The sequence below is a fragment of the Takifugu rubripes genome, chromosome 10 (assembly GCF_901000725.2).
Source record: "Takifugu rubripes chromosome 10, fTakRub1.2, whole genome shotgun sequence".
NCBI lineage: Eukaryota > Metazoa > Chordata > Actinopteri > Tetraodontiformes > Tetraodontidae > Takifugu > Takifugu rubripes.
Window position 1 is genome coordinate 10041665 of NC_042294.1, and position 22578 is coordinate 10064242.

Sequence of the window (22578 nt, forward strand, 5' to 3'; positions counted from 1 at the left end):
GGCGAATTGTGATTGGAGGGTGACTGCCACCAATCACCTGTGGAGAGCCCTGAGGAGCACGCGCTCACTGCCCCCTCCACCACCGAGGATCACAACAACAACAACAACAATAATAACAGGAATAATAACAACTGTAATAATAACAGGAACAACAACAACAGGAATAATAACAACTGTAATAATAACAACAGGAATAACAACAATAGTAATAGTAATCATAATAACAACAATAATAGCAGTAATAATAACAACAACAATAATAGCAGTAACAACAACAACAATAATAATAATAATAACTTATAATAATAATAATAATAATTTATAATAATAATAATTTGACAATAAACTGGAGTGGTCCACAAACACCGATGCTGTCTACAGGAAGGCCATGAGCAGACTCTACTTCCTCAGGAGACTCAGGTCCTTCAGTGTTTGCAGCAGGATGCTCCACATGTCATGGCTAGCACCATCTTCTTTGCTGTGGTGTGCTGGGGAGCAGGCATTAAAGCTAAGGATGCCAACAGACTTAACAAACTCATTAAAAAGGCAGGGTCTGGGACAGGATGGTGTTGAAACTGCGGACAATCATGGACAGTCCCTCCCACCCCCTCCATAACACAGTGGACAAACTGAGAAGCAGCTTCAGCAGCAGACTCCTGCAGCCTCGCTGCTCGAAGGAACGGTACAGGAAGTCCTTCCTGCCGTCTGCCATCAAACTGTATAATTCATCCCTCTCTGTCAGAGCTGAGCTCTCTTGACCAGACTTATGCATCAGCTCAGGTCCAAACCATTCAATAACAATAATTGTTTAATGTTTATGTTGTAATTTTATTTCTATTTTATTCTATATTTTATATATGCTTATGCTTATAACGTTCTAATCTTATTTGTATTTATTTATTCTATTTCTATACTTTGTAAATACAATTTCCTACACTTCAGTTATATTAATCCATTTTTAGGCTGCTACTACAATTCAATTTTCCTACAGGCATGAATAAAGTACATCTTGAATCTTGAATAAGAATAACAAAAATAATAATCATAATAATAATAATAAATAACGTTGCCGACGTGAACAGCAGCAACAACACTACTAATAATGCAACGCTAGCCAACTCAAAGAAATAATTACGTGATTAAAACTGAAAAAAAATTTGGAATTAGAGAGAGAACCCCAGATTAAAGGAAATAATGTGAGCCATCTGAAATTCGATTGTAGCGGTTTCTGGGCCCGGCATATTCTTTCTAAAGATCTTATCTTAAAATATCTCTCTTCATAGATAAATCAAAACAAGATTAGTCATCGCTGCTTTAAGATCTCTCAATGCAGAGATGAATCTTTAAGAGTGTCCTATGCACCACAAAAGTGCATTTTATTGAAGCAGCAATGGCACACCTTCCATAATAAATGCTGACTGTACCAGGAGCTTCCGGGTCGCTTCCCTCCCCCTACCTCTTGGCATAACTCTTGCTGCACAGCATCTGGCCGTGCTGCTTAAACTGATGCTGTGATGTTTGCACATTTGTTTTTTATGATCGCACGCCCCTGAAAGGGAAGGCAGCATCGTAGAAGCATATGGACTCCTAATGACTATATACTGGTGGAGCACTAGTATATAATCCTCCTCCCCCATCTGGGAAAGATGCAGGCGCACCTGCCCTGATTCTTCAGCAGTGCAGGAGGACTGTGATTAATATTGTTTTTGCTTACCTCTGAGGTCATCTGCAGCCATCTGCAGGCATTGAAAACCCCACGACATCCATTTAGATATGAAAAAGCTTTTGTTTTTCCGCGCTCACAATGGCGGAGTGGAAGAGTGCCTGGCACGGTTGTTCCTGCAGAGCTAGCATGCGGGGTTTAAATAACAAATCCCAAAAGTGCTCACAATAATCTGTGCTTACTGACTTGTGAAATGCAAACAGTGAAGCTGCGCCGTTTCCATCGGGGTGGCACATTCTCCTGTTCTCATCTAGAGGGCAGTGAAGCCCCGTGCAAATACAATAAACCCAAACCGGCTCGCCTGGGATTGCAACATGAAATGAGGAATTTTACTCATCTCACCCTAGTTTTGCCCCCCCCGAGACCCAAATTACACAACCGAGTCACCCGTCAGCATATCTGGGAGACTTCCTTGCGTACGCCTCACAAAATACGCAACTACCCATTTTTGTGGGTTTTAAAGATGTATTCCATGAAAAAAAAACATGAACTTGCACAAGACGTTCTAAGTTTAGAAACCAAACACAATGCGCACGGGGATAAAGAGGAATGTTTTTATAAGTCCAAGGCTGAGTATCACAGTCAGACGACAACCTTGGTTTATCATTTTCCAACATAACCCACACACAGCGGCACATCAAGGCACCGTTTGCTGTTCCTCTTTAACGATTAGGATCAGGAAAATCAGAATTCAGCAAAAATAAATTATTTTCCGTTCCGTTTCGTCTGCTTCCAGATCCAGGTTGTTGGACAGCACGTTGGTAAATGGCAGTTTTAACACGCTTTATAAATAAATCATGAACAAGGATCAATAGTCAAGTTCCAGTCGGTGCAAACAAGCATTTAGACTTGCTAAAAAGTTGACATTGATGACTTTCGAAAGGCAGAATCGGCTCAGCCTTCACCACCAGGACTCAGCCAGGCCTCTGTGCAGACTGTTGATGCAACTGTGACACGTGCACAGACATTAATTCTCTCATTTTAGGGACAACCTTTGAAAAACTCTTCAGTTCTCCACGCGTTGCTTCCTCTGCATCAACACTCTGTCGTTTCACCGCGCAGGTTGTCAAAAAGTCCCCGCAGCAGAGCCGCCGAGACAAATTCCGACACTTATCTTCCAGCCTGTGAATGACAGCTATACTGACAGAAAGGTTTGTTTGAGTTCTGGCATCACTGCTCTCTCTCTCTCTCTCTCTTTCTTGCTGTCTCTCTCCCCTTTCCTCATTCTCTCTCTGGATCTTTCGATGATCTTGCAAGATGGTGTGCAGTTTCCATAGCAGCGAGGAAACCGCGCCCAACATCACAGAGGCTTGATGGCGTCTCGATAATCAGCATCACGTCGGACCTGCTGGCCGTCCTCAAGAGGAGGCGCCGATTCAGTGATGCTGTCAGAAGGAGTTACGTGTTTTGGACCCGATTAAGGATTACGAAATAGATGAATCGTTGTGACTATCCAACACTGGGAATGATACTGCTGCCGACTAAGAATGGGACTGAAGTCCTCATTTTGCTCAGGTGAGAACAAAAAGTGTGCTCTCCCGCCTGCCTCATCGATGTGATAATGCCAGGTGGCTACAGACGTGCCTGTTGGTAATAAACGTGTCTAAATCCACGCATGAATTACTTCACAAAGTGCAGTTCGCCTGCAGCGCCACCAACTGCCCTGACTCAAAATACTGTAAGAGAAAGACACAAGATGTCCCATCGCTAAGAGGATGGACAATCGTCATGTTTAAAACAAGGTCAAGGACATTTCATGAAACACCCCAAAGGGAGCGAAACCCCTTGAAATGCTTGTTAAAAACCCATTATTCCAGAATTGTAAAGAAAACAAAAGCACCAAAATAAAAACTTTTTCACCAGGAAGGTACCTCTGCACCAGCATGGGGCACACTCTGGACTGCAGTTTCCATGGTTACCTGAAGGACCACATCCTCAAGAAACAAGTGTTCACATATAGGGCTCAGCAGGACCCCAACCTCCCTGCCTTGAGTCTTAAAACAACAGGTGAAAAATAGGAGAAAAAAAAGAAAGAACTGACACAGAGAGAAGCTGTGGTGCTTAGCTAGCCAGGCCTGGAGAAGAGGGAAGAGTTCCTTTGGCTAAATTATAATGCGCTGCCTCTGAGGTAATCACCATTAACCTTCACAGCCACACGCTAACAACAGCAATCGCAGCCACGTACGGAATCAAGCGACTTGAGCCTTGTCGCTACATCGCTTTGGTTGGCCTCAGCGTCCTTACAGTGTGAAATATAGGGGACCCGGCGGCCCCCGCGGCTGCTTGCTGTTCACCGCAACCTCTGAGGTCAACACTTGCAGTCAATAGAGCAGTTAACCCTTAAAGACGAGGGGGTGTCAGCCAGCTGTACACACTCCGAGCTAATGACCTTTGAGGAAAGGGATTTTCTGCATCGCTTACGCTGCAGCTTCCACCATCCTTGGATGTGGTGGGAGTTATTGGAAAGTGGTTCACGTGCACATTGCGGGAGGACAGTGGTCACGCCCGGCAGCAACGCGACAGATGAACGGAAACGTGATTATTGACAAGTTGCCGGTAATTCATTTGCCACTCTCTCTAGCAAAACCTTTCTGGGAAAATGATAGTGGAATTAAAGCCGGGGCCCAGAATGCAATATTCAGCTCTGTAAAAAAAACAAAATGAACCCCCGATATGACCATTCATACCAGGATTTAATGAGGTTATTTTGATATAACTGTAATTCAAATGACAGCTTCATCTGCAATTTATAGAGTGGCATCATACAAATATTGATTAGAGAAAGCAAGAATATGTTCTCTGTAGTAGCCCAGCATGTCTAAAGAGATTAAAATATCAACTTTCGTCTTTCCTCATGTTACTTTTCATTTATTAAACGGGAACCTGGAATAAAATTCCACGTTTAACAACCAGCCTCTGGACGGCGGAGCCACCTTTAAAGAAGATTTATGCACCCACAAAGAAGAATTGACCAATTATTGTTGGTCTTGGCTAACATTTATGAATGATCATGTGATTTAAGGGTGTCTCTTGGCTCAGGCTTAGCGCTGTTTTAACTCTTATTAGTTCAGTAATTCCTGAGAGCACGCCAGAGTTTTACATTGATTTGTGTTTCCTTTGTTATAATCCCATTAAAAATGTATTAGCGTTTATCTCCACAGCTACACTGGGAATGTTAGCCCTGTAACTGCTCTTCTGATTCCATCAGACTTGGGAGGTAAAAACCAAAATGCGGAGCGGATGACAGATATGCCTGACGAGATGAGGATCCAAAACACACCGCCCAACAGAGAATATTAAACATTTGTCTAATCAACAACTGAGTGCGCTCTGCCTCCTGCCGTCCCCCCCTTGCCCCTCCCGCTCAATAGCTTTATCACTCATTTCACTCACTTGACCTGACGGACTTTCCATTTCCACTAAATAGATACAGTAAACACTTTTCAGAGCTGGAGAAAAACTCTGCATCTCCCACATCAATATCCCAGCCTGGTGTCGTCATTTATCCTGGCAGAAACAGATTCAATCCACTCCACCTGACAAGTGCCCAGACTGGGGTGAGGTCAACACACATTCACTCATGAAACTAATGAGAGCCATGGACAGTGACAAAGACGCACACCCAGCACGAAATAAACGGGCAGATAGCCGCAGCAGCTGTGAAGCTTTACCCAAGCACAGTCAAATGAAGACAGGACAGTGAGGCTTCCGAGGATTCCGCAAACACTGTTTCCCATCAGGATCTGTCAGCCTCTTCTTTACCAGGAGGGACTCTTGCTGTTGATTCTGACCTTTAAATCACTGTCTCTGACTTCTGTCCACACCGACCCGGGAGTCCATTTCACTGCTGGGACTGCAGACAGGAAACAATTCAATGTACACGTCTGCGAGCGGCGGCGTCTGTGAGCGGCTGCACGGCGGCAGCTTATTCTGTCAGAAATGCACATTTCACATATGTGTTGAATGTAGGGGTATTCAACACATATGTATTTATTTTCCGCCACTTTTGCACATTGATTATTGCACACGGCTGCGCGACCGGAGGAACTCTGGGGTCCAACCAGGAAGAACAGAGTGGAAGATGATGTGCTCGCTCGTCCCTTGTCTTCTCTCTCCTGCAGACCAAAACAACTTTTGCACATAATTACAAGTATTTACTGAACTATAATCTCACATCAATATGGCTGCCCTCCAGTAAATAGACAATATTTAAAAAGAGCTTTTCTGGTCATCTTTGACCACTCAAGTCCACATTCGCTCTTTCACCTCCGACTGAAGGCAAAGAAACCAACCAGGATTTAGGAATAACCACTAATGCACACTCAAACACCCTCAGCGGGTATTTTGGAGGTCAGCGTCTTGCCCAAGGTAGAATGCAGGTGTCTGGTGTCCAGCCAGAGTCCCGATGATACTTAACATAGAATATTAGAATCCTCATTTGCCTTGATTTGCAAACTAGAGCTCAAATGCTGCAGGCATTGGATCAACTCCAGTAGATGCTTATTATTGCCAGGACTCTCCATTTTCCCTTATTCAGAGTGAGTAAAAAAACCCAAAAACATGCACTTCTGATGTTAAAGTAATTTCTCTGCCGCTGAAAGTTCTTGTTTAAGTTACCGAGCAAACGCAATTGGGGCAAAATCGAACAAAAACCGAACGCTCGAGTCAATTTTACTGAGACAGTTCCTTGTGAGAGAGTTCGGAATTACCTGCGGCGTACGCCACTTTGTGCAAATAACACTTTCCAACATGAGGACCAGACTGTAGCTCAGCAAAGTGGAAGCCAGAAGAGAAGACCAATCATATTCCATTTCCTCCTGCCAATCCAATCCCTTCAATGAACATCTACCCGCCATTGAAACATTAACTGGGAGTGAAAAGACCTCCACGTCTGATTTGAGTATCTCTGACAGGCCGTGGAAAGAGAATTACCTTTCTGCTTTTGTACTTAATCAAATGACGGCGGATGAGTAAGGCTTTATTCCTTCATGCTCTTCAGAGTTTAAATCGGTTGGACCAGGCAGTCTGAAGCCGGAGCCCCGTTTAAAACCTTCACAACAGTGACTGGTGCGGTTCCCAGACAGAGACATTCTCTGCATTGTAATCTTCCACTCTGCTGGGTGTCTACCCGCACACACGCCGAGTGGGTTTGAGTAAAGAGCAGAGAAGCTTGGCGTCTTTACAAAAAAACAAATGAACACGGGGTTTCTGGTGCGCTGCCTTGTCCATGAATGCACCAAAGAGGATCAAAAGAAGGGAACTCAGCAGCCGAATCAAGGTTCGAAAAGATTAATCACGAATGTCCTTCATCCTCTCTGAAGGTAAATGCTGCCCTTGACTGACGCGCTTAATTCCCAGCCGTTCCAGTGGTGCTGCTCAGTGGCCAGTCGCACGATTATGATCGTAGTGGGGTGTCTCCCAAGTGTGGAGCTCTATGAATGTGCCTCTGGGGTGTGCCATAAAAAGGTACACGAAGTTATTAAAAGACGACTGATGTTACCCTTCATTTCAAGTGTGAAGTAATAAATATGGAGCCCCAATGACAGCACAGAGCTCCCCACATTTGTATGAAGAAATCCAGGCGATGCAGATCTACGAGGCGGTCCTGCTTTTTGGAATCGTCCAGTTTCCCCCACCCTAACCTGACGTGTAGGGTCCAACGTGAACATTCCTCCTTATATTTACATCTGCTTGAGAACTGTGGATGACATGACAGCATCCCACACTAGTCTCGTGAGCCCGACCTGATGAAACTGGACATTGGGTTTAACTCCGCCCATACTGATCCCAGAGCCCAGCCCAGCAAATTAATACTTGATTGCTTGGTCACACCTCTGATGATGAATTGCTTTGCCTCTAATCTCTGTACATTTGATTTTAAAAGAAGCAGTTAAATGTGCAGTGTTTTCTTTCCTTTGGTTTGATTAAGATCTGCGGTTCCAGTCTGCTGTCACCACATCTGAATCATTGGACTCAGTACTGCGGGGGTGACGAGTGCAAATTTTAGGCGGCTAACGCTATTGGAATGCAGGCTCAGATCTAGATAAAATTTTCTCCAGTGCTGGAGTAATGAGACGATTCACTTTTATTGCATTCTCAATGAGAAAAGTATTGACCCACCTCGTGTTCCTGTGGCGTGGTGTCTACCACACAATAACATGAAAAGCAGGCTCATCCAGAAAAGCAATTTACTGACTACAATTTAGTACCAGCATTTCCCCGCAAATCATAAAAGGGGAGTGGATCTGTAATTTGTGTTTACACATGAATAATCCCTACGCCTAGCAGCCTAGAAACGGATGCAGTGCTTGATCTATTGCGCGTTTGTTTCTTCTAATAGAAGCACTTACCTTGAACGATTCACCTGCAGGAGGACAAACATGTCTTCTGGGAGAGAGACCAGATGGTTTCTTTATAATCCCCCCAACAACACCGTTGTGCCCAAACTGTTTTGGAGCAGAAGTAAAGATATCGATAGAGTCATTCATGCAAAAGCTAGTTGCAAAACAGACTGAAAGTATCAGATTGTTTTATTAGAACAACTTATTTAAGAAGGGAAGCATGTCTAGAGTGAGATGATAGCTGATATGAAAGGAAATGGATGGATGGGTTGATGCATTACTACCGTACTGAGAAGCAGTATGAACAGAAAAATAAAGAGGCTTCTTCTCCTGCACAGTAACTTAAGTTCTTAGATTCTGCAACTGAGCTGTGAGAGTCCCCCCTAATCTCTTCTTCTCTTCTTTGTAGCAGCCACAAGATGAAACTCTGCCAGCTTTTGTTTCAGGGGTTTTGGGCAGCAAATCATCCCTTCAAGTAGGGCCAAAGATGAAGAGAAAAAGTCTGTGATTTTTGCTGAGGAAAGCGTCGTCTGAACCGCGCGGGGCCGGGACCAAAGAGCAAACACTATCTCCTCAGCTTGGCTTTCATACTTGTTTGGCCTCATTGACCGCCAGACCAAACCAAAACCTCCGTGGAAAAACTGACCCATCTCCACACACGCTGAATGAGATTTAGGGATTTTCCCCCCTTATCTGCTCTTAATCCAACCTACCCATGCAGAAATTTGGAGTCTTCCCAAGAGCTTGTGTTCTTCTTTGGACAGAGCCAGTGCCCCACAGGTCAAGGTAGAGGAGTTAAGCGATGCAAAAACTGATCCACAGATAATGGAAGATTTGTTTGCATCCACCTATTGGGAATGCAGTTTATCCCACTCAGGAACTCCTGGGGCTGCGTGGAAACCACGCAATCACACAGCCTTGCACAAGAGAATAATGGCAGGATTATCCTCAACACTGGAAGCATATGATGTGTTTCTTCGACATCAAAAACATCTCGCGGCCCACGCACGCTGAAAAAGCAGGAGACAATGGGATTAGTGTTTCATAAATGCAACAGATGTTTATGGAAATCCATTTTGAAGATGATGGCACAATATATGTCATAGTTGCAGAACAGTTCAGGTTTACTGCCCACCAGGCCAAACGCTTCTTAGCAGTGGACAAAATGAGGAGAAAAAGGCAGATATGCTGTTGACCTGAGCGATTTATGCAGATTTGCACCTTGTCTGCTAGCATCACCGCAACATTTTCCATCTGAGCTGTAGTATTTCTGCTGGCTGACACATTTAGTCTGAAATGCACCAGCAGTCGTGTCTCCTTCCCACAGGGACATAGATCACAGGTCAGCGCATACAGGCAGTCACTAAAAACACCCACAATTCCCTGCTGAACACCCCCAAAAATGCTTGATTCTCCTCAAAATGACAGACATGTTCACAGTTTAGCAAAGTGCTAAGAACCTTGTGTAAATGTTGTAAACGGTGACTCTGAATTATTGAACAGCCATCAATAATTACTTTTACAAAATGTAAAGATAAGAAATCAACCTGCAAAAAGATGGTTTATAGTTTAAAGGACTGAACTCACCTTGTTCTCCTTTGTTTAACTTGCTGTCTTCATTAGTATGCAAGCTAACGCTGCCCTAAGTGAAGTACGATCTGAGGGCTGTGAAAATGTTTGAGTCACGCTGAAAGAGCAAGTTTGTAGAACAAACCCATCTTTGTGTTTTATTAAATTAAAATTTATATATATAGAAAAACACACACAAGTGACTGAAAAATGAAACTCTCAGCAATATAACAGAATCCATCTTGAACCTATTATTTATCTTACTGCATTGTGATTAACCATATTGTGAAAGCCTTTCTTAATAAATGTTAATAAAATAAAGGTGAAACAATGCGCTTATTATCAAAGAATAAATATTCATTGGTTTCTTTGCAATTACATCTGATAATCTGTTAATGTGTTGTCATTTCTTTTCTTTTTCTAACAGCTGAATGTGCTAAAGTGTTTTGAATGTTAATTTTATGTCAGTCATTGTGTGAGGACCTCCATTTATGTTGGATTCCTTTCTAGTTTAGATGTATTCACAACATCTTCTTTCTCCCTGCAAATGCGACGCATGGCAGTGGAATCTGCGACTCCTCATTTGTGTCCATCACATTAATCATTTGTGACTACAATAAAATGTGAATGATTTCCCAGTATATACTGACTGCAATCCAGCAATAATTGTGTTTTCACCTTTAAAAAAACCCTCCTTACTGGGATAAATGATTGAACACCTACATCATGTTCAGAGGAGAAGGATTCATTCTGTCATCAAATACCACGATTGTGCTTTCAACAGGATGATTGGTGCTGTGAGGTAGGAGGCTGACAACACAGCAAAATGCGACACATTCTTTTTATTCCTTTCTCAGTGTGATGAAAGCTGCAAATCCTTTAGTTGCAATTTCAAACTTTATGAGAGGCCAAAGGAGGTCATTCACCTATTAGAGGACTTTCTGGGTACCCTTGAGCAAGACACCGAACCCCCAAATGCTCACACGGGTCCCTGCGATGGGGCAACTCATCCAGGGGTATATGCTGCCTTCGCCCATATGCAGCTGGCTCCAGCCCCCTCCCCATGAGCCCGGAAGGGATAAAGTGGTCAAGAAACAAAAAAAGATGACTAAAGTTTCCAATGTTGAAAGGCAAAATTGCATTTGGAAAGAGTCCATTAAAAAAAAAAGCAAACCAAATGCAACTTAGTTGTGTTAAAAAGTTTTCTTTATTTAGGTTTCCCACACCTATCACAAATGGAGGTGCCCAACATTCACAATGGGATCATTCACTCGTGCTCTGAAGTATGTGGCTGTATTCGCCTCTGAGGGGTTGAACATTCCCTCAGGACTCTTCTGAGGTGTTAGTGGGAGAAATTAAGCTACATTTTTTGCTGATGAGACTCCAGATGCTCTCCGGTGACGCTCGAGGGCGGGCGACATTAGTCCGTTCGGAACTGAGCTGCTGCGGTCAGCAGAACTCCTGGTTCTGCTTGGACACTGCGTGGAGCTGCGTGACCTCCGCTGCCTGAGGTTTTGGGATATGGATCGATGGAGGTTCCTCATGGAGGAGCTGGCAGCCATAGTTGCCACCCAGGGGTGGTGGACAGCCTGGTCAGCTGTCAGGCGGGTAGCCGGGTCCAAAAACAGCAGGCGCTGAATAAAGTCCTTGGCGAGGTTGGAAACTGAGGGCCAAGGCTGAGGAAAAGAATAAAGAGAAGCATAAAAACTAAATAAAGGAGTCAGAGCTTTTGCAACGCTGAAATACGTCATCGTAAAATCACCAGCTTTCCTTTTTTTTTTTACCCTCTTACGCATTTTAGAAACCGATTTATAACTTGCGTGTATTCATCATATGAAGATGATGCAGTGTTCCAGTCGAAACAGCTGACAGATGGCGAGTGATGTTCAGCAGTTCAGGAGAGACCGGTAGAGGGGAAATATTGAGTGTCTGAGGGAAATCAAGGGAATGCAGCCTTACTTCCAGTAAGATAAGCAGTTCTTGGCTAATGTCAGTGGAAATGAAAAATTGCTCTATTATTATTTGCCCCACGTTCGCAGTGATTGTGTGATAAATGTGACAAATGTAACACTAAGCCCCTTTTATTTATCATTGCATATATTTTTAAAGCACCAGTAAGTGGAACGTTTCGAAATAAGCCTGGAAAAAGACGGAGAAAAGATGTAAAGACCCGCGCGTTCGCCTGCTGTAGGCCCGTAAATGGCGACTGGTCCACAGACGCCCACTTCAACGTTTGAGTGCATTCACGTCTCCCACAGACCACGCTTGCCTGCGCAAGAATCTGGCCCGGGGCCACCTCCGGCACCTGCGTCAGTGTGCTCCAAAATATCGGCATTGCAGAAGTCAACGTTGACTGGCACCGTGTCCGCTTGACGATGCCAGTCGAGTCTGCTGGCTCGTCCGAGGCCATTTTGATGAGGCTTTGGCGCAGCTTTGGAAGCACGTGCAGAAGAAAAACAGAGGATTTTGTTCTAAACCTGTGATTCCAGAGTCAACCAGCAGAAATAATCTCCAAAGAAATGCTAAATGTCAGTGGGCAAAGGCAGCAGCAGGGTAGAAGAATAGGAAGCTGGGGAGGTAAAGGATGGCCTGGTGGTGTGTGTGGGATTTAGGCTCACATTTTCTTTGGGTCCTGCATTAAATTCATGATAAAGACGCCACAGATTAGCCCCGCATGGATCTTCTTGCTCTTTTGTTAATTTAAATAGCAAATCATTTGCCCTGCCACAGCCCGAGCTGACATTTAAAGATGCTTTGAAATCTGCCATGCCATCTTTCCAAAGGAAGAGAAGACATGAGAGACATTATCATGATTCAGAATCACTAAATTATTCACGATGGCTTTTTTCCCCCCCACATGGACGACATTGTTGGAGCCTGCCACGGGAAATTGATGACCTTTGTATGTTGTATTTTTACATTAAGATATCACCGATACAGACACTGAGCGAGAGTGATGCTGAATGGCTGACAGGAAATAAGTGGGTTCGGAGACGGGGCCATAATCATTATCGGTGGCAGACAGCGAGACATGTCTTTTTAAGCTTCGCCTTTAGTTGTTAGAATACACAGTCAGGTTTTGCAATCAAAGGCCAATTAGCTTAAATCTCCTCTACCATGACTGGCTGAGGAGAATAAAAGTTAAATACAGTCAAATATATGAATTCAAAACTCAGTCAAGCACACACAGGCTAAAGCTCGCTCCGTTCAGCGTTCTATTTTAATCCTGAAATGCATTTCTTTCATTTTTGTCTATCACCGAGTAATGACAATTAATCAAGCATGAAATTGACAATCGGTGAGACGGCAGCTGGTGAGAGGAATCCAAAGGCGCGACACTGACTCACTGGTGCCTGTGTGCTGACTGGAGTGATGCATGTAGTGTTTAACAAGTCAGGAAAAGGTTTGTCAGTCAAAGAGTTCCAGTCCTCCTGTTCCCATCTCTCACCTGAGGAGCAGCATGATGCTCGCTGACACCCGGGACTGAGGAAATAAGCGTGAGACGAGATGTTGTGGAGCTTTCCAGGAAAACACTCTAACAGCAGTTATCAATCGGCTTGTGTCCCTGAGCGTTTTGAACCTGATTTCTGCGCTCGAGCTTGTATGAGAGTAATCAGAATGATCCTTTTTAAAAATATGATTTATTATTACAAAAGGAAACCAATTATTAAAGTAGCAGGTTTAAAAGAATTCCCTTGTAAATATCTAAATACAGTAAACAGGCCACAAGATCTGAAAAGCAACCCAGAAAATAACCTTTGTGAAATTCTTTCTATTGTATCTTAGAATAGATATAATAAAGGGAAAGGACTTTCACCTCAAACAGTAGTGGGCACTCTAAAGGGCACTTTACCACGTTCTACCTACCGCAGGGTAACTTCCCCAGTGTTATTTTTTATCTTGGAAAGACTCCACTGATCTCTTTTTGTCTTGTCAGATCACTAAAAATGTAAGTTGGACTTTACTGTTTGGCACCCAAGTGGGCACTTTATTGGATTAAACCAACCAAGTGTTCATTCACACTTTAGAGCGCTCTCCCCAGATGGGCATTCTAGATGATGTTTATCACGAGTCTCTGTGGGCATTTTATGACTTTAAGGACACCTAGAGGACATCTTATCACTGAGTGTGTCTCTGTGTGTTTCTGTGTTAAAAGGGAATCTTTCTTTGAAAAAATAAAAAATAAATTAAAAAGAAAACTTTGGGTGCCAGGATCAATGATGGTGTTACTTCTCAATCATCCAGGTCATAGAGGCTTTGTTTCGATCTAGAGCAACTAGACTTTGAAGAAGCCCTTTGGAGAAGGGACCAAAAAGAAAGTAATAAAAGTCCATCTTGGGACTGAGGCTCTAAGCCAAGAGTCAGGATCCTGGAGCTCGTCACAATCAAAAACTAATGCCAGTTTGCAGGAGCCCACGCTTTTCTGAAGGTGGACCTATTCTGGGGCTGGTAAAGTTTGTTTCTTCTGCTGTCAACAGCTACCCAAGATGTGGCAGAACCGCCAAAGCTTTCAATCCATACACCTCTTGGATGGAAGATGAAGGGAAAGTGAGCTACATGTATAGCGTGTAAAGTAGAAAGCACCTTACTAGATTGAAAAAGAAGCTTTGGTTCAGGCCCAACAAACCATGACAAAGTAGTAACTGCAACAAATGAAGAGAGTACATGAAGGCTGGATGATGCTTATATGATAGTGGGTAATGCACAGGTGAGTAATAAACTGCACCACAGTCTGCCTCACATCTGGTCCTGACATACAGTCAAGTTTAAATATGTAAGAGTGTAAGAACTCCTATGTAAGGGGGGTGGTCTCTTGCTAATAGTCACACTAAAGAGATCAAAATATCAATCCTGGGATGCAGGAGGGATGGTGCCATCATGCACAAACCTTTGAGCCAAAGGAGAGGCTGGAGTTGTTCTCTTGTTGTTCTTTAGGGGGCAGGCTTGTGCCAGTTGTTACTCTGACTGCCCTGTTGCCAATGCAGATGTTTGGGCTGGGTCGAGGGAAACGTGTGTGCAGGAACACAGCGGCAGAATGCAGAGGAAGCTGTGGCGGCGTGCTGAACTGAACAGATTTGTGCTTTACATACAAAAGGCCACCGAGACACACGGAGCACAATTCTATCCAGACTTTCCTCAGATGAGATGCCCTGATTCGGTGGAAGGGAAGTGCTTCTGCCCTTTGCGTGGCAAAAGGATTGTGTGATAAGCGATAAGGTGCGAAAAGCCTCAGAGGCCACCTCCCCCCGTCTCTCCTCTCCCTTCGATTTCCTCAATATTTCCGTCCCACCGTTCACCCAACCTCTGCCCACCTGTCACCTCTGCTGTTGGGTAAACACGGTGTGTCTGCTCTACAGGGCCACAGGCTGTTGCACCTGTCGTGCCAGTGGCAGCGGTGCTGGGGTGGGATGTTATGCACGGTGTGTTTGTGTGGTGCTAAGGGGGGGTGTTGCAGAGACCTGGTATGTGGGCAGGTGCCGGAGGCCATTTGCATTTCTCAGTGAGTTTCACACCTCTGTCTTACTGCTGAAATCCTCTTCCCCAACACACTCTTGCCCCCTTCCCTCTCTGACACACACCCACAAAATATCACGCCGACAAACACAGAAAGGTTATGATACTTTGGCATTTCCATTGTCACCCCTGAGTCTTTGTTTACGTCTGTAAAGAACATTTCAACATCCTTTTCCTTTTTAATCACAACAGTCCTCATTCCCCCTTTGATTAACACAAAACAACACAAACCCATGACCTGTCCTTTTGCATAGAGCAATTACAAGTTCCGAATTACAGGAACCAGCCACTACTCCTCGGAGACATTCTTGTAGCTGCATTTAAACCCCCGCTGGTATCTGTATTTTGTTACATATTATGCAGCTGCATTCGGCAGCCGGTTGCCTAACAAAATCCACCATCTATGCAGAGAAGCAGCACATTTTATAGTTTGCTCGCTGCCTTCTTTAATAGAATAAGGTTTTTTTCACATAATATTGCTCCTATTATTTTCAATTTCCATGCTCACTCGGGACCGTGAGTCTTAAAAATGGTGGGTTCTGGTTGAACGGACGTGCCTGGTCGTTCCAGTGGTAGCGATTTAGGCCGGCCGATGATAAATGAGCTACATTAGTCTTCCCAAAATGAGGTCCGAATGCAGGGCGGCAAATTGCTACTTCAACAACGAGAGACTGGACTCCAAGGAAGTCCTGGGTTAGCACCAGTGGTAATATAGCACCTTTCTAACTGTGTCGAGATGTCTCTCTCTGCAATTTGCAGGTTAAGACCACAAGTGAGCAGGAAGTGTCACCCAAAGCTGAGCTGTCAATCAATTCTAAAATGGCACTGAAGCTGATTAGGGCACATGAGAGGCGTTGGTGAGACTTTTTAACTGTGTAGATCCACAGAACAGGATGGGGAGGATTCTTGCACCATTTCCTGTGAGAAGCACTTGTCTGTTATACTTTTCCACAATTTCTTGTTCCAGGAAAAGGTAAAAATGAGTTATTATCACGTATTCTGTTCCCTGCTGGCAGAGCAGAACCGCCGGCATGTCAGGGTGCTAGATTTTTTTTGATTCAGTGGTTGGCAGTTATCTCAGGGCAGAAAGGTCTTTCGTTTGTGTCCAGCAGCTGGTTAGGGTTTTTCCCCCCTACAGAAGGCATTTTTGCTATTTTCCACACTTTTACAAAAGGACACAGGTTGGAGGTCCGTTCCCAGAAGCATTAGGTCCATTACCCATGGTTGGAAATAATCAGATAAATGTTGCAGAAGAATACAGTTTGCATGGGCAGCATTTAATTGCCATTTTGTTGTGGAACTACAGCTCACAATCCTGACCTGCCTCCGAATTAATGCAGCAATAGTCACTTTCTGCAATTTTTGCCGTGAGAAATGTCATTTTAGTTTGGGTCCCATGCATTTTTCTTGACTGCAGAGCTATCAAGCTGACACTTTTCTTAACTGACAATTAAAATGCTGTGTCAAAGGCCTGTTGTTTAGAAAGGAAACAACAGCCCCGTTAGTAAAGAGACAATCTCCATGAAGACACAGCAAAGTGACACCAATCAATGTGTTTTCTATCAAGGACATGAAGAGACCCAAACTAATTGATTCTCAATCATAGTGTGAGGTAAAATATAACCTCTACAGGGCCTGATATGCCAGTGGTGCTACTGTGTGTATATTAAAACATGCTTCAATATGTGAGCCTTGTTTCGTTGTTACACCTGTATTTTTCCCTTTAGCGTCAACAGATAACTGGTTGCATGTGCTTCACTCCGTAATTTGCTGCCCTCTGTGATTGAATGGCAGATTATTTCAAACAAAGCTCATCAAGTCGAGACACAACGTGTGCTGGGACAAATGTGAGCACATGTTAAGCATGTATGAGCCTGTCTTTTACAGAGCGGGCCTATTTTCACACTGCAACGTTTCTTGTCAAAATTGGAAATGTGATTGACGGCGGATCCATCGAGCCCTCGACGGTGGATGATGTCTTCATATGCCCATCATCGAGATGCATAGATCAATGTCTTTGCTGTGGACTGCGGGGGCTGGGAGGCCTTCTCCCAGGGTTCAGCCACATATGAGATGCGAAACATTAATGTTCCAGCGTGAAATCCACAGGAGTTTATGCAGTATTGCAGTGTCAGGTCAGCTCAGTGATGAAAAGAGTCTCGGCACTAACTAAAGAAGTCTCTTCTATACCAGACTAAAATGTCAGAGTCATCCTGGAAAATAAGACCAGGCTTTGAACACAGTGAGTAATCCAGCATTGGGTATAATCAGCGTGAACGAACAAGCCCAACATCACCACTGCGCTTGACAGAGTCAGCTGGTAAAAATATTTACTTTGGTTATATGACGGTAGAAATAGGGAGCGCTGCGCAATTCCTCTAAGAGCTGTAGTGAGAAGAATCTCAACACAACTTTCCAAGTACCTGAGCTGAGGTAGGCGCTCCGCTGCATGGCTAAACCATTCTGGGTAAAGATGGAGGACTGTAACTATTTCTGATACTTCCAACAGCATAATAATTAAGGTGTGAATCACTCTTTTTAAGTGAGAAAAACACATATGTACGTCAACATGATGCCACAGTTGGATGATTGCGCACAGCATGCAAACATCACATAAGACACCAGCTTGTGTTGTAGGGAAAATGGAGAACGTTAAAATGGAAACAGCAGATGGTGGGTTTTTTATTTGAAGCTGTTGTTTGTGTTGCGAAGCTGTGAAGAATGGCAAGCACGGCCAGTTTGCTCTTTAGGTCCCGCCGCTTTCAGCTTCTCTTCTCAAACACCTCGTCCTGAGCTTCCCAATGCGTTGGCATTTCGACCGCATGTGACAGGTGTGGAAGCAAATACAAAAGGCTCGAAACACTGTCAAAACAGCAGTGAAATGAGACGCGGGGATTCATTCTATGAAAATGGGAGCATTAGCGTGATGATAGCCACCACCGCCAAGGTGGAGACAATCCAGATCAAACTAGATTTTCACCTGATTTAATGGTACTATAAATACAGAGTACTTGCATTTTTATTGTTATTGTATTAGTAATTTGCACATATTGGAAATAAATTCTTTTTTTTGTGTCTGTCTGTATTGGTGCCTTGTTGTTTTGCATCATAAATGTCATGTTAATTTGACAAGAGACATGAGACGCTGTCCGTGTGTTAGGGCGTAATTAAATATGCATTAAAAATACACTCACATCTCCGTGGAATCTGTACTTCCCCCTCATGATGGATCTATACAGCCGCGTGCGACTGTCGTCCTCAAAAGGCAGGGATCCACTCAGCACAACGTAGGCGATCGCTCCCAGCGCCCACATGTCCACCGAAGATGAATAAGGTTTCCTTAGCAACACCTCAGGGGCCATGTACTCAAGAGTCCCACAGGTGGTCCTGAGAGGCCAAGCACTGTCTGATTCTTTATCCCCAGGTCCAATTCCCGCTGTCACGCCCCCAAAAGTGGCCAATCCAAAGTCGGTAACGAGCAGTCTGGAATCTGCTCCAGGATGGTAGTACAAGAGGTTGTCAGGCTTCAGGTCTCTGTGTGTGATCCCCAAGCTGTGCAGGTACCCCAACCCCGCCAAAACCATCCGTAGGGCCCGAGTGGCGTCCCTCTCAGTGAAGTGGCCCCTGCTGATGACACGATCCAGAAGCTCCCCACCTGTGGCCAGTTCCAGCACCATGTAAACCCTCTGTGGGAACTGGAAGACCTCAATCATCTGAATCACATTTGAGTGGTTCACCCGCTGCAGCACGGCAAGCTCAGATGCACACACCTCACGGGCCTCTGGAGCCAGTACCTCCATCATTTTTATGGCAAAAGGCCGGCGTGTTGCTCGGTGCTCCACACGTACGACTCGGCTAAAGCTCCCACGGCCGACCAGAGCTTTGATGTCGTATCTGGGAGGAAAGATGTGGCGACAGACAACATCAGTATTTGTGTTACACCATTGCAAAGCATTTCCCGTCATGCTCCACAGCTGTGGGATGTACGGGCAGATATAAACCACACGACAGAAGAAGAATTCACCCAGGAATAGAAAGCTAGTTTTCACATTAAAAGTCTTGTATTAGAAAAAATAAATTGCTGTGCAAGAATTTAGCAGAAAGCTCTTGGAATTAAAAGGCTCCATGAATGTATTTAATAAGCAATTTCTCCATGTGTCACGTTCCAAATTATCCGAGAGAGACTAAATAGCAGTTTTCAGTGGTGTGATGATATCACCTGTGTTACTCAGTGGTTCCATTATTCCCTCTCTCAACAGTAAAATAGCTTAAATTAAAACACCTTTCACATGACCAAATTTTTCTTACCTTGCTGTCACACGTGAGTCAAACCTGTCCTTGTACCGGTCAGATTTGACCCGATGTCGTCCATCTCTCACCGGTCGCTCCCTGCCGTTTGATTCCAGCTGCAGAGCGGCACGAAACCAGCAGCCGCTCTGCACCTCTGGATGCTTCCTCGGCTCATTGTCATCACTGCGCACTTTGGTAAAGGCCACAAGCGACTGCACCACGCTCACGTAGCCCTTCATGGAAACTTCCGACTGCACCTTACTGCTCCCGCAGCCCATTCCTCAGCATAGAATCCTATAAAACAAATGTAGTCTGTTACCCAACAGGCACATCAGGAAGATCCCATGTGAGGTGTAAAAAGAGCTGGCTCCTCCTATCAACAGGGTGGAGGTTGGATCACCTTTAGATTCAATTGGGTGATAAAAGTGTCAGGTAAATAACGAATGTTTGAAGCTATTGTTGCTTCTGAACAGTGGTTACAGCCAGAACAAGTAATGATCTTGTCTACGCAAGATCATTTTAAACAGCTATTTATCCTGTATTGGTGGTAACAACAACAAAAAAAGCTACTTGTTTGATATTTAACTGCCTTTCACATTGGATTTCTATATAAGGTATATTAGAATCGCAATTATAAGTGTTCATTACATCAAATAAAGAGTATCCACTTCCTCTTTCCTCTTAATAGTTTTCTTTTTTTCAGCAAATATAGCCCCAAACATAAGATGTATCATGATGTTAAACATCTCAACAATACTATAACTGTGACTGCAAGATATTCCACTGCTGAAATAAGTAATCGATTCCAAATTTTACTCGACACAGATTTACGACACAGAGGAATGGTTTTGACTATGGCGCTCCTATTGGTAGCGATTGGAATTGCATGCTCGGAAGTTACTTTTGGAGCCTGGGATTTCAACTACACCCAGGAGTGCTATTTATATATTGTAAGAACTTAACTACAGGCATCTTCCTCTTTTAAGAAACTTTAACCCTGATATCAGATGCGATCAAACTGTTTTCACAGTTTCATGCATCCTGTAAACAAACCTTCATGTGTAAAACTGAGGCTCTCTCAAGTGATGGTGTTTAAATATTCTTTCATGGATGATAAAAAATAAATAAATGAAAGAGCAGCACGCACTTTATCTTTGAGACAATCTGTGAGACAAAATCACAAAGCTTATCCACAGACAACGCCGCCGCTTTAGTCATCGTAGCAAATCCACTTCCTCTGCCGATAATGTAAATAAGATATAGCACAACTGGTGTTGTAATTGAATGTGCTGTCCAATGCCTATCACATTTATGGAGTGCGTTACCAGTGAATGCACAACACGTGTATTGTTTTGTCTGCGCTGTTGAACACAATGTGTCAACCGGTTCTTGTAAAGCCTGAGACTTTCTTTTTTTGTCCATTTTTCTCTTATTATGTTGTGCTGCTGTCATCATGCGTCTGTAATCTTCTGAAAACAGAGGCGGCGAAAAAAAAAAAGATTTAAAAAAATAATACACAAACCGCCACAACAACAGCCTCCTCTGTCTGCCCGCCTCCATCCTGCATGCTGTTTGAAAGCGCTAAAGCTTGCAGAAAGAGAAGATGCGGCATGCATTTGCACATATTTATTCATGATGGGACCGCAGAGACGAGCAGATCAAAACAGGGGAGGGAGCACCTTTTTAACACGAGGGCCTTAAATTCGTGCAGCAACGGTGCCGTCGAGTAATGAGGTTGGTATAATGAGCTCATGTTTATGTTTATGAGCACTTGCAGCATTGAATGGGACCTACGCGAGTATCATCCTACTACACAAACAAAAAACAAATTTATTTTTGTTTCCACTTTTAAAGCGAGGTTCTGTTTCCCGCACCGCCCTTGTCAATCAGCCCTTTTGCCGTGGAAGTGCGGCTCTCGGTGCCTCTTTGGCTAATTGAAATGGTTGTAGGGGCATATTTATATATTATATATATGATATTTAGCAGCAAAAGCTGGCTTTAGAGTATTAGCAAAGGTTTGATGCGTCCATCGGAGAGCTCCACCAACAATAAAATGCAACAGTGTCTTTTTCAGAAGCAGAAATGATGTCGTCCCTGAGTGGAGAGGCTGGTTGAATCCTGTCTGACCGCAGCTCCCCGCAGAGCCGCCGGTCTCTCCTGATGTGATGCTTTGTCTCTGGACTGCTCAAATGAATGCAAACACACTCTCTCACACAAGGAGACAGACAGAGAACCGCCCCACATGCCCCCCATGTGAAAGCACAAGGAGCCAGCAGAGGATAAACATCACATCAGCAGTGAGGTGGTAAATCGCCCTTCAGAAGCCTCCCTCAAGGGACTCAGCAGCTCAGCGTTTATCGAACCACTATCTGATTACTAAAAGGCTGTCCTCAGTTATAAATGAACCCACAACATGTGTGTGGTGTTGGTAATGCCCCGCCTTGGGAGCAAAAGCCATTACGGGCTGCTGTGAATCCGTTTAGGCCGGAGGAGCGGTCAGAGCGCAGCTGCCACTTGTCAGTCCGTTCATTACCTTTCTTATTGTTGTCAGAGGATGTGATATCTGTGTGAGAGGGCCGGACGGAGCGGCGGCGAGCCAAGCGCTCTGGATTGACGTGGCGCACAAGTGCAGCTCAGGGCAAAGTAATCAAAGGAGCTGCCGTTCGTGTATTCAATGATAAACACAGTAAAAAGCTTTTGAAGGAACACTTGAACGGCGAGGACGCGCTGTGGTCGGTGAGACGGTCCTCTAATGAAAATACCCCTCAGCTGCAAAAACAGGATCTAGTGCTGACAACAGATGAGGGGAAATTTAGCAAAAATAGAAGCAAGCACACGTGAGCTGCAGGAGCATCACTTCGTCATGGGGACGGATATAAGATTTAATCTTAGTCATTCGAAGTTTAAAGAAAAGGTGAGACGCTTTTCAAAGAGGATATGGATTAAGTGTCTCGCGTTGTGATAGATACTAGCAGTAAAGTCATCAGATCCCATTTCCGCTCACATTACGAGCCTTTCTGTCCTGTATTTGTGAGTCCTACACTCGTCATTTTACACTAAAATCACTTTCACAGCTCTGACATCTCGCAGTGTGCTGCTGTCATAGCAACAAGCGACACCGCTGATCAATAGGTAACAGTT

General features: G+C 44.1%; 1 protein-coding gene across 1 annotated transcript; it reads right to left on the minus strand.

The window, feature by feature from the left end:
- Positions 1-10988: 10988 nt before the first annotated feature.
- On the minus strand, positions 10989-19715 carry LOC101065899 (serine/threonine-protein kinase H1-like). Its single transcript, XM_029843157.1, has 3 exons — positions 19456-19715; positions 18342-19041; positions 10989-11309 (listed from the first exon to the last, which is right to left on the minus strand). The coding sequence occupies exons 1-3, from the start codon at positions 19713-19715 to the stop codon at positions 10989-10991; spliced, it is 1281 nt and encodes a 426-aa protein (XP_029699017.1).
- Positions 19716-22578: the final 2863 nt, after the last annotated feature.

Bases quoted from the DNA above. Each gene is read 5' to 3' on its own strand.
- LOC101065899 (XM_029843157.1), bottom strand. From the start codon at position 19,715: ATGGGCTGCGGGAGCAGTAAGGTGCAGTCGGAAGTTTCCATGAAGGGC. The intron at 19,042-19,455 runs GTAAGAAAAATT...CTTTCCTCCCAG, and splicing joins GACTCACGTGTGACAGCAAG to ATACGACATCAAAGCTCTGG. The intron at 11,310-18,341 runs GTGAGTGTATTT...TCTTTTCCTCAG, and splicing joins AGTACAGATTCCACGGAGAT to CCTTGGCCCTCAGTTTCCAA.